A 12,692-nucleotide genomic window follows, 5' to 3' on the forward strand; every position below is an offset into this window, starting at 1 on the left:
GAACTATTGCAATAAGGGAAAAGAGACCTCTCTATAGAACTGAGCTCAATTCCAAATACAGCATGGACCAGGGGAAACTTATAGCCATGGGGGCTGGGAGGTGTCTGTGAACATTGAACTAAGTGGAAACATCACAGTAAGGGTGGGGGGCAGGGGTCTAGCTAAACCAACTTGACAGGATTCTTCTGAAGGCAGGCCACCTGGGGATAGTGGTGGGTGATGAATTTGATTACATATTAAGGGTAATCAGATATTGAGGGTGGGGGATCCTTTCTAAACTGACTTAGGATTCTTGCTGAAAGTGGGCTATGCAGGCCTGACAGACAGCAAAGCCTAAGGTCGAGCCTCTTTGAAACGAGGGCTTAGGGGAGCCTGACTCAAGTTTGGTCAAGGGGAAAATCTTTGCCAGAGCCTCACATTAGAGATTCTTGAGCTAAGTAGTAACATGCCTGAGTCTGCGTTTCAGGGAAATGGATGAAGACGAACTGTGTCTAGGGAAGAGAGGAAGGCGCAACACGTGTTTGGAGGCCTGGCAAGGAGGTAAGGATTGCCATCAGGTAGCCGCTGTGGACATAAATTGAAAAAGGACTTGGCACCTGGATAAAAGTGGGTTTTTGTGGAAATAGGAATAATTGAATACATAGGAGCCCAACTGGGTAACTGTGGGGGGACAATGATGCCATGAACAAATAGATCAACAGTAAGAGGTGACTTTTGGGGTCTAGATGTTCAGCATGCAACTCAAAATTGGAAATTCAGAGAAGTCTTCCTTTGTGAATTAATATTAGATCAAAACATTTATATTAACAGTTTGGTAGGAAAGTTTCCACTAAAGAGTGGAAGATAAAGGGGAAAAAAAGACTTATAATTCCACTGTTCTCATTTTGATATATTTTTTTTCCCAGTCTTTGCAGGGGCGGGGGGGGGGGTGCTTTAAAAAGTTTGTACTGTTAGAAATTTAAATTTTGGTTAAGTCAATATCCCTTAGTCTAGGGCTCCTGAAAAGAAGGCTTCTGGAGACATGCTGGGTAAATATTTGCTCCTAAATAGTGGCTGGATTGATGTTCTGTAACTCTTAAGACTAAATACATACTGACAATAAGTGTTTTCTTTTTTTGAGACTTTTACGTGTTTACTTTAGACTGAGAGTGAAACAGGTCTTTGCGCTAATGAGAAAGCAAAGAACAAGAAAGCAACTGAGGGTGAAGCAACTTCTTCCACACACTTCCGGATCCAAAGGCCCCACAGTCCGGACTCACCCCAAAGTAAGCCCTAGGTGGGCAGGAGCCAGAGCTCACGCATGCGCAGTAAAACTCAACGGCAGCCCCCCCCCCCCGCCGTGAACTAGTCCCGCCCGGGCCTCGCTCAGTTCGCCCAATTCCGGGGGGACTGGGTTACCGCGCCACTGGTCCGACTTTCTTCCTTCCGTCCTCCATTGCTTTTCCCCTGTAATGGCATCCGGCCTGGGGAGACTGCTTTTGCGGGGGCCTCGCCGCCTCCTGGCGCCGGCCGCCCCGAGTCTCGTCCCGCCAGTTCGGGGCGTGAAGAAGGGATTCCGCGCCGCCTTCCGCTTCCAGAAGGAGTTAGAGCGGTGGCGTCTGCTCCGGTGCCCGCCGCCGCCCGTGCGCCGGTAGGAGCCGTCTCGGAAGGGGTCGGGGTGGGGGTCGAGGACCGGGCGGGTTGCTCCTCGCTAAAGCGCGCCTGGCTGGAGCTTGGGAGGTTTGCGGTAGAGACACCGGAGGAACCTGGGCGCGCGGGCTGAGGCACCGGGGATAGATCTCTGCTTCGGGGTGGAACAAGGGTGCACGCCCGACGCCTGGGAACTCGTCCTTGGAGCCTGTGAGCTGAGTTTGGAGAAATGAGGCCTGCTGAGGCTAACCTTTATGTGGGCTTGGGGTTGCAGTCTCTCTGTTGTAATGGCCGAGAATTCTTGGGAGAGAGAGATAAGAGGGCAGAAAGCATTCCACAGCATCGCGAGAGCAAAATTAAGTATATGCAACTACAAGTGCATTTGCCAGAATAAAAGGAAACCAGTTGAGCTTTGGTTTTTTTTGCCCCAGTTAATCTTGTTTCTTCTTAATCTTGTTCAGTAGTGTCTGGCGGTAGCTTGGCAAAGAAGTCCAGTAGTCTGGCAGAGAAAGACATCTTTATAGCTCCAAATGAGATCTACTGGACCTGAGGTCTCGAACCTTTTTCTCTAATAATGTGACTTTGACTTGTAGTCGTGGCGATGTAAAATAGACGCATCTCATTCTTTTGACTCCATTCGTAGGTATTTGAGTTCCATATTATTGCTATTATAACCGATGGAAGAGTGATTAGCTTTGAAGTTATTACTCCTTGGGAAATTTAGTATGAAACTTTGATAGGTACTTTAATATTACCCCCCAAAATTGAACCAATTTATACATCTGTCCGTAGGAATATACTTGTTCATATTCCTATACTCTTTCAAAACAATATTATTTTTCTAATAGGCAGAAAATAGTATTTAATTCACGTTTCTTTGATTATTGTGAAGTTAGTCACTTTTGGCTTTTATAGTTGGAAGAAACTAAGGATTATATAGGTTAACATACATTTTATGACTTAGAACCACGATCTTTGTATTTTCCTATCCATTTTTACTTAAAAGAGTTTTATTTGAATTTATTGTCTCCTTTTAAAAAGACCTTTTAGCCATTCTTGGGAATGATTACGAACTTTTAACCTACTTGTAATGATACTAGATTATTTAGATGCTAACTTAAATGGGTGTTTTTAACACTTAATAAGAGATAAATATAGCATACTTCTTGTTTAGAGCTTGAACCTGTGAAATTATAACTCCTATTTCATACCTAGGTATCAAGCATAATTCCATGGTTATAGCAGAAGTAAAGAATCTAAAAGGTAGGGTAATGGCTTAGTCTCTGACGTTGAAGAACTTTAATGTGGCAGTTGGCTCAAAGGGAAAATGAATCCACCAGTGAATATAGCAAAGAACCACAAGTTATCATCTGACTTAAATTTTAACTTCCAGAAAATCAAACCGTGGTGTTAAAATGAAACTCGGTCTTTTTTTATTGCCTTTACATAATCAATAAAATTGTATCACAATTAAAGTTTTCGTGTTATTTTAACATCTTGTTCTCTTTACCATCTCTTACTGTCTTCTGTTTTTACATTTTCAGTTCAGAGAAGCCCAACTGGGATTACCATGCTGAAATACAAGCATTTGGACATCGGTTACAGGAAACCTTTTCCTTAGATCTTCTCAAAACTGCCTTTGTTAATAGCTGCTATATTAAAAGTGAGGAGGCCAAGCGCCAAAACCTTGGAATAGAGAAAGAAGCTGTTCGTCTGAATCTTAAAGATAATCAAGAACTCTCTGAACAAGGGACATCTTTTTCAAAAACTTGTCTCACACAGTTATTTGAGGATGCATACCCAGACTTGCCTACTGAAGGCATTAAAAGTCTTGTTGACTTTCTCACTGGTGAGGAAGTGGTGTGTCACGTGGCCAGAAACTTGGCTGTGGAGCAGTTAACACTGAGTGCAGAATTTCCAGTTCCCCCGCCTGTTTTACAGCAGACTTTCTTTGCAGTGATTGGAGCCCTGCTACAGAGCAGTGGCCCTGAGAGGACCGCTCTTTTCATCAGGGTAGGTAATGCTTAATTGCACATGCTGGGACCTGCTTGAGGTGGAAAGGACGAAAACTTTTTTTGTAATTCGTTTCTTTATTATATGATCTTAGAAGGTGATCTGTGAATTTTTCTCCCTACCAAATTCTGAGAAAGACCTAAAGCTTTTTTTTTTTTTTTTAAGATTTATTTATTTATTTGGGAGAGAGAGCACGCACATGCATGTGTGCACATGGGGGCAGGCAGAGGGAGCGGGAGAGAGTCCTAAGCAGACAGCACCGAGTGTGGAGGGTTGGCAGAGCCCGATCTCACGACCCTGATATTACAACCTGAGCCAAAACCAAGAGTTGGAGGCCTAACCGACTGCACCACCCGGGCACCCCCACATGTGCATTTTAGAAACATACTTCTTCATACTATCTCCCTGTTCTGGGAAATGGGATTAGAATATTCAACCTCCACTCCCACTGAAAGTTCTAATAATAAACTAGTAAGACCAGAAATCTATAGGGAAAAAATAGGCATATGTGATCACCAAAAAAATCTAGATTTCTTTTTACATTCCTACCAATACCTTAGGCATTAAAATTGTTTTTCCATCACCCTACAGTTGCTTATTCTATATTGCAGATAATCCAGGGATTCATTCATAGGTGTAAGTAACCATGTGTCTCATAAGGCAACTCTATATCTGTACATTAAAAGATTGAAAATCCCCTACTGAGGACTTAATAAATTAAAAAAAAATTTTTTTTAATTCAGTATAATTAACATACAGTGTTATATTAGTTTCAGGTGATAAATATTTTTTATTAACGAAACTGAACTAGAGTTCTGGTGCTTGGGCAAGTGTTGTAAGGAAATTATTTTGTGAACTGTTATTTTTCTTTTTAACATTTCTCCCCTCATGTCTCCATTTACACATCCTTTATTATATACTGTGTTTTTTAACACAAGTTAATTGCAATATATTGTGAAAATTCACGTTCCTATATTTTCTGTCAACATTGGTAATGTTTTTTATTGGTAAATGAATTCTGCTTTGAATGTTCATAATTTTTCCATTTTCTTAGTCTTACAAATTGAAAATATTATCAAGTCTTAAACAGTTTTAAAAGACAATGTGAAATTATTTAAATGATTTTTTTTAAATCATGAATTTAAATAGTGAAGTACTATTATCTGGAGGCCCATAGTACTTTTTTTATAGGAGTTTCTGCCAGAAGTTACTACTATTTATTCATTAATTCATTTGTTTTAAAAATATTTTTCTTACTGATGAAAGCATATTTCTTAGTTATGAGATAAGATTTTACCTTCAACTATGAATTTTGGTTTTTTTTTTCAAGTTTTTATTTAAGTTCCATTTAGTTAATATATAGTGTAATATTAGTTTCAGGAGTAGAATTTAGTGATTTATCACTTACATATAACACACACTGCCCATCCAAACAAGTGTACTCCTTAATACCCATCACCCATTTAACCTACCCCCCTGCCTACCTCCCCTCTAGCAGCCCTGTTAACTCTCTCTAGTTAAGAGTCTGTTTTATGGTTTTCCTCTCTCTTTTTCCCCCCCAAGTTCATCTGTTTTTCATTTCTTAAATTACACATATGAGTGAAATCATTTTGTATTTGTCTTTCTCTGACTGACTTATCTTGCTTAACATAATACTCTCTAGCTCCATCCATGTCATTGCAAATGGCAAGATTTCATTCTTTTTTATGGCTGAGTAATATTCCATTGTGTGTGTGTATACCACTTTATTCATCAGTTGATGGACATTTGGGCTCTTTCCATAATTTGGCTACTGTTGATAATACTATAAACGTTGGGATGCATGTGTCCCTTCGAATCAGTATTTTTGTATGGTTTGGTTAAATACCTAGTAGTGTAATTGCTAAATCATGTGGTAGTTCTATTTTTAACTTTTTGAGGAACCTCCATACTGTTCTCCAGAGTGGCCACACCAGTTTGCATTCCCACCAACAGTGGGAATCCTCGCCAACTTCTGTTGTTTGCTGTGTTGTTAATTTTAGCCATTCTGAATGTTGTGAGGTGGTATCTCTTAGTTTTGTATTTCCCTGATGATGGGTGATGTTGAGCATAGTTTCATGTGTCTGTTGGCCTTCATGTGTCTGTATGTCTTCTCTGGAAAAATGCCTATTCATGTGTTCTGCCCATTTCTTTTCTTTTTTTTTTTTTTTTGTGTTCTGCCCATTTCTTAACTGGATTATTTGTTCTTTGTGTGTTGAGTTTGATAAGTTTGTTACAGATTCTGGATACTAACCCTTTTCAGATATGTCATTTGCAAGTATCTTCTCCCATTCTAAAGGTTGCCTTTTAGTTTTGTTGATTATTTCCTTTGTTGTGCAGAAGCTTTTTGTCTTGATGAAGTCCCAGTAGTTCATTTTTGCTTTTGTTTCCCTTGCCTCTGGAGATGTGTCTAGTAAGAAGTTGCTATAGCCTATGTCAAAAGAGGTTGCTGCCTGTGTTCTATTCTAGGATTTTGATGGTTTCCTGTCTCATATTTAGGTCTTTCATCCATTTTGAATTTATTTTTGTGTATGGTGTAAGAAAGTCGTCCAGTTTCATTCTTTCACATGTTGCTGTCCAGTTTTCCCAACACCATTTGTTGAAGAAACCATCTTTTTTCCAGTGGATATTCTTTTCCTGCTTTGTTGAAGATTAGTTGACCATATAGTTGTTGTTCCATTTCTGAGTTTTCTATTCTGTTCCATGGATCTATGTGTGTTTTTGTGCCAGTACCATACTGTGTTTTTTTTTTTTTTAACTTATTTATGTGTTTATTTCATTAATATTTTTATTTTATTTTTGGGATGGGGAGGGGCAGCGGGGGAAAAAGAGAGATAATCTTAAGCAGGCTCCACGCCCAGCAAAGAGCCTGACACTGGGCTTGATCTCACAATCCTGAGATCATGACCTGCGCTGAAATCAAGAGTTGGATGCTTAACCCACTGTGCCACCTGGTGCCCCAGTACCATACTGTCTTGATCATACAGCTTTGTAATATAACTTGACGTCCAGAATTGTGATGCCTCCAGTTTTGCTTTTCTTTTTCAAAATTGCTTTGGCTATTTGGGGTCTTTTGTGGTTCCATATAAATTTTAGGGTTGTTTGTTCTGTGAAAAATGCTGGTGGTATTTTGATAGGAATTGCATTGAATGTAGATTGTTTTGGGTAGTATAGACATTTTAACAGTATTTGATCTTCCAATCCATGAACATAGAATGTTTTTCCATTTCTTTGTGTCATCAATTTCTTTCATAAGTGTTCTGTAGTTTTCAGAGTACAGATCTTTTACCTCTTTGGTAAGTTTATTCCTAGATAATCTCACGGGTTTTGGTGCAGTTGTAAATGGGATCTATTCCCTGATTTCTCTTTTGCTCCTTCATTATTGGTATGTAAAAATGCAGCAGATTTCTGGACATTGATTTTGTATCCTGAGACTTTACTGAACTCGTGTATCAGTTCTAGCAACTATTTGGTGGAATCTTTTGAGTACTCTTGCCAGAGTATCATGGCATCTGCAACAACTATGATTTTTGTAATAAAACTTACATGAAAAACTATATGGACATGAAAAGGAATAGTACATTTTGTCTTTTTCAATCCCCATTAAGTTTTTAAATTCTGTTAAAAGTGTACTTTGAATATGATCCTTATTTTCTTTATACTACTTTAAATGTATAAATTGTATTTTTATATGCAGGACTTCTTAATTACTCAGATGACTGGAAAAGAACTCTTCGAGATTTGGAAGATAATAAATCCCATGGGGCTACTGGTAGAAGAACTGAAGAAAAGGAATATTTCAGCTCCTGAATCTAGACTTACCAGGCAGTCTGGAAGCACCACAGCTTTGCCTGTGTTTTTTGTTGGCTTATACTGGTTAGTAAAATCTTATTTATTTATTTTAAAGATTTTATGGTTAGTAAAATTTTAATCTTGACTTCATAACATTGATTGGAAGCCTTAACAACTGACCTTTCACAATTCCTTAATATAAGCTCTAATTGCATTAACAGATTTAAAAAATCTCATTCCCATGATTATCTATATACTGGTTCCTTTTCTGCTGGTCAGTCTTAGGGGAAGGTCAGTAATCTGTGGTTTGTTAATAGTAGCTTTTGTTAACCAACTATACATTGTAGAATCCATTCATTTCAATGAGTAAGAATTTCATGTTAACCTAAACATTTCTGTAGACAAATAAAAGTACTGATTCATAAGTGTTAGAGATTTACCCCTAATCCACACTTGTAACAGCTTCAACTGAGCCTAGGACTGGAAAAGGAAGGGTTTAGTTAGTTGTCCATCAAAATATATAAATCAGCCCACATTGAGACTGTTTTAGTTTTGTTAGTAAACAGTTGGCTTGCCCCCACTGATTGAATATTTAAGAAACTTGGTTAAAATTTAGGTCAGTATTTTTCTGATCTTTATATGATGTAGGATTTTATAGGTTAAAGGCAATGGAAGGACATCACAAAGGAGAAAATGGACAATGTTGTAAAAAGTTTCAACTGTAGTTTTAATTGAAATGCAAAGCAAAATAACGAGGTACTCTTTTGCTTATTAGCTTGGTAAGTCTTAAACACATCCTTTATCAGCAGTTCATATATTCCTAATAGAAGAAAAGAGTGGTATAGTATTTCTGTCAGTAATTTTGACCAAATGCCAGGAGTCTTTAAATTCTTCATGTTCTTTGATTTGGTATTCTCACTTTGGGTGTGTCTCTCCAGGTTACATAAAAAATGTGTAAACAAAGATGTTCATTTGTTTACTCTTTGTACCCCATGCCTAGAACAGTTCTTAGGACATGGTAGTCAGTAAATAGTTGTTGAACTAACAGCATTTTTTCAGTTAGAAAATTAGAAATAACTTTGGTATCCAGTAAGAGGGAAATAATAAATGCACATGATAGAATATAGTACAGCGAGGACAGGTGATGTTGTTAAAGGATTTTTAGTGACATATGGAAGTTTTGAAGAATGCTCTCTTATTTTTAAACGAAGCAGTTTGCCCTATTACTAACAGTGGTTGTCATTGGGTAGTAGAATTATTTAATTTTTCCTAGATTTTATGTAATGGTATTTTAAAAAATGATCCGTGATACACTAAGACCATCATTGGACTAGAAACATGATATACATCTTGTGCTTGAAATTCACTTAGATGATTTTCTCTATTCCATACTATTACAAATATGTATGTGTAGAATTATTACTGTAAAGTTTAACCTATATGATTAATCTTTGTTTCATTTCAAATTACTGCCACAGAAAATAGTTCTTAGCAAATTCCTTCCATGTTGTTGTTGTTTTTTTTTTTCCCCTGTATAGTTTTGCTCATTTTTCTTTAATTTGGTTCTATTCTTCCTTGGCTTTCAAGTCAACTTATATTAAATCTGAGCTACTAAGTAAAGTTGCTGTTTATGAGATTTTCATAGATGCTTCTTTTAGTTGGATAGGTAAAGTTTGGGGTCAGGAAATTTCTTGGAAGTACTTAAATGTAATTGAGAAGTAGCACATCCTTTCCTCCCTGTGGGAACACTTTTACATTTTTGGAGATGAGTTTGCTAGTTATCATAATAGAAATCTCACTAAAGCAGGAATACCCATTTTTGTTTAATTTGGCTTTACTAGAACACCGATAACCTTAAGTGTTCACTGCTACCTCAGTATCTTCTGGGAATAAGTTAGAGCGGATTATAATATATAAAATAATGTTTTAAATCTTAGCAAGTTTTAAAGATCTAAAGCTCTTAATTTAAAATACAGAACTGATTTCTCATTTATTTTAAAGTTTAGATGAGAAACCAGAAAGGCACAGTTTTTTTTCCATAAAATTTTTCCTCATATCACAGATTTAAGATGAATTAAAAATAATGTAGTTATAGTTTCCATGAATATTTTTAATAGTTTCAGGCTTTATAGCAAGATTTTTATATATTCTTTAAATTCTTCCATCAACAACAATAACAACAAACCCATACTTACTTAGATGTGCCTTGGTTTTTTGATTTGAAAAATATTGGACCTAGTGAGTTGTTTATATTTCTATGGAAATGTAAATATTTCTTTTCTAACTGCTATATATAATGAATTTGCAACAAAACTAGTTAATTTTCGAAAGATACTATATCCAAAGCTCCTGTGTTACTTCTGGTAGATATTATTGCCAAAACAAGATTGAGAAACCATAACCCGTTTGTGGACTGTGTCTTATGATCACGGGTAATTTCAGACTACTCTTGGTTTTTTTCTAGTGACAAGAAGTTGATTGCAGAAGGACCTGGGGAAACAGTGCTGGTTGCAGAAGAAGAAGCGGCTCGAGTGGCACTTAGGAAACTCTATGGGTTCACTGAGAACAGACGGCCCTGGGACTATTCCAAGCCCAAAGAGAATTTAAGAGCAGAAAAGGCTATCACTGCCAGCTAACCTGCCAGAATTGTGGCAGCCTGAAATTTGTGAGCCAGAGAATGAGATAAATGTCAAAGATGTTCAAAGCTGGACATTTTTCAAATTGTAAAGAAATAGGTCTTATTTCTCATAATGAGTTCCTAAAATTAAACAGATATTTATCAGGTCATTGATTTTTTTTCTTTTTCCTTTTTGTTTTGTCAAAAGTCTTTTTTGGATGTTTTTCCAGTAAGTTTTTTCTAAAGTCCTTGATTTTATTATTTTATTTAACATGTATAGTTAGGTCTATTTTATTCCCGGCTAGCTTTGAGGTATCACCATAATTTGCATATGTGTTTTACGTGAACTTTCATACCAATAAAAAAGTCACTCTTTCTCTAAAGATTTTACTGTAGTTTAATTTGATATACCCAGGTTGGTGAACTTTGTCCCTTTAATAGGATTTTAGCTAAAAGAGTAATAACTCTTAACCTTTAGAAATGTAAAAGTGCAGCTTATCACAGTTAGATGGGTATTTACCTGACCCCTAGATTCTGTCTAGGTTTGAAATTCTGTATACTAATTCATCTCATAGTTATTCAATTTCTATAAAACAAATAACAGAAAAGATAAACTTTATGCTTTTAAAAGAAAGTCGAAAGCAGCTAACTGAAAAATATATATCAATGTTAATGGAAAAATAAGGCATATATTTATCAATTGAGTATTCCATAATCATAATCATAGCCACTGTGTACCAAACACTGTTCTAAGTATTTTACTGTAACACATTCAGTTTCTAGAGGACAAATCTTAAGAGTATGTCCTTCTGGTTCTTCAATCATTGTGTTGAATTCAGTAATCCTCCAACTGCAAATTCTTTGTTTCTTTGTTTCTTTTTAGCTCTTTGGCAATAGTGGTAATTTTTAGTTTGAATTTGTCAGTAGTCACTCAGGCGTTAACAAGAAAAATGGGACTTGGGAGTTGAGAATAGAAATGTTAAAACTGACAGCACTGGGACGCCTGGGTGGTTCAGTCAGTTAAGGGTCTGCCTTTGGCTCAGGTCATGATCCCAGGGTCCTGGGATCGAGTCCTGCATCGGGCTCCCTGCTCTGTGGGGAGCCTGCTTCTCCCTCTGCCTGCCGCTCACCCTGCTCTCTCTCTCTCTAACGAATAAATGGATAAAATTAAAAAAAAATAAATATGTAAATAAAAATTTAAAAAATCTGAAAAAGAAAAAAACACCTGACAGCACTTTTGCCATAAGATCTTTTTTTTTAATTGAAATATTTTTATGTTCAAAGAGCTAGCATTAAGGTAGATATCTTGGATGAACCATTCAGGGTTAATCCAACTTCCTGAAGCCTGCATCCTTTTACTGATGAAGACGCTGGTGGGACACACTGGGGCCATATTTCCAGATCAGAACGAGATCCCTGGCTGAGTTTTCGCGGCTCCCATAGAGCTGCTGGTGACCCCTCTTGCTTTCTCGGATGCAAGGAGGCAAAAGGCTTGCCATAAAATCTTTTTATAAAAGAGGATAAAGGGGACCTTTGAAACCCCTTTCCTGAGACTGGTCAGAGAAGTGGGAGTTTTGTCGTATGTAAGGGGGCTTTCAGCTATCACAGGTAAAGCAGAGGCTGTTTTCAGAGGGGGAAGTTTGAGAACTACCTAACTGGCCAAATTGGTAGGTTAAATGATTTCACCTTTCTTTTGAGAAACTCCTAACACTTGAACCCAGGGATAGAGGGCCAAACCCAGTAGTAAAAAATGCCACACTCAGGTGCGTCATCTACAAGTAAACGTGATTTGATAAGCATCTCCTGGACACCAGAGAAGAGATCATAGAAAGTTTCTGAGAAGCAAAAGACAGTAAATGTCCTCTAACCACTTACTCATCCAGTATATGCAAAATGTCAGGTTTAGCTAGAATGTAATGTTATTTTAGGTGGACATTTTTTCCAAGGGTCTTTGGAGAATTCAGCTGCAAAGTTAGTAGTCCTTCATTTCCCCCTAAATGGTGCTGATAATGTGATCCCAAATTTCTGTTTAGGGCATTTTGCAGGACCTTATCCTACAATGTTGGAGGGGAACTATCCTCATTCTTTGATTTTTGAGCTTCTGAACCTTGAATGCTTTTAGATATACATGTGGGACAAATCTAGCTCTAGTTCATAAAAGCTACTTTGCAAGTAGAGAGATCCAAATCACTTAGGAAGAATGTGATTTCAACACATTTCTAAGTCTTCCCTGAATTTAAGTTGTACTTTTAAAAGGCACCCACTAAACTATGATGGGCTGGAATGTAGAAAGTAAAACACATTTTCGCAGTTCCACATGAAATTGCTTGATACTTGGAACCAACCTCTAGAGAACTTTAATTTGCTGTATAAGAACCAATAAATACAAGGGGCACCTGGGTGGCTCAGTCGTTAAGCGTCTGCCTTCGTCTCAGGTCATGATCCCAGCGTCCTGGGATTGAGCCCCACATCGGGCTCCCTGCTCAGCAGGAAGCCTGCTTCTCCCTCTCCCACTCCCCCTGCTTGTGTTCCTGCTCTCGCTGTGTCTCTCTCTGTCAAATAAATAAAATCTTAAAAAAAAAAAAGGACCAATAAATACTGTGTAAATGTGATGTGTGGGCAA

General features: G+C 37.6%; 1 protein-coding gene across 1 annotated transcript; it reads left to right on the forward strand.

The window, feature by feature from the left end:
- Positions 1 to 1,371: 1,371 nt before the first annotated feature.
- MRPL44 (mitochondrial ribosomal protein L44) lies at positions 1,372 to 10,452 on the forward strand. Its single transcript, XM_036098715.2, has 4 exons — positions 1,372 to 1,630; positions 3,174 to 3,642; positions 7,358 to 7,536; positions 9,917 to 10,452. The coding sequence occupies exons 1-4, from the start codon at positions 1,452 to 1,454 to the stop codon at positions 10,086 to 10,088; spliced, it is 999 nt and encodes a 332-aa protein (XP_035954608.1). The 5' UTR covers positions 1,372 to 1,451; the 3' UTR covers positions 10,089 to 10,452.
- The last annotated feature ends 2,240 nt before the right edge of the window (positions 10,453 to 12,692 follow it).

Source organism: Halichoerus grypus, chromosome 4, assembly GCF_964656455.1.
Source record: "Halichoerus grypus chromosome 4, mHalGry1.hap1.1, whole genome shotgun sequence".
Classification (NCBI taxonomy): domain Eukaryota; kingdom Metazoa; phylum Chordata; class Mammalia; order Carnivora; family Phocidae; genus Halichoerus; species Halichoerus grypus.

Bases quoted from the DNA above. Each gene is read 5' to 3' on its own strand.
- MRPL44 (XM_036098715.2), top strand. From the start codon at position 1,452: ATGGCATCCGGCCTGGGGAGACTGCTTTTGCGGGGGCCTCGCCGCCTC. The intron at 1,631-3,173 runs GTAGGAGCCGTC...TTACATTTTCAG, and splicing joins CCGCCGCCGCCCGTGCGCCG to TTCAGAGAAGCCCAACTGGG. The intron at 3,643-7,357 runs GTAGGTAATGCT...TTTTATATGCAG, and splicing joins GGACCGCTCTTTTCATCAGG to GACTTCTTAATTACTCAGAT.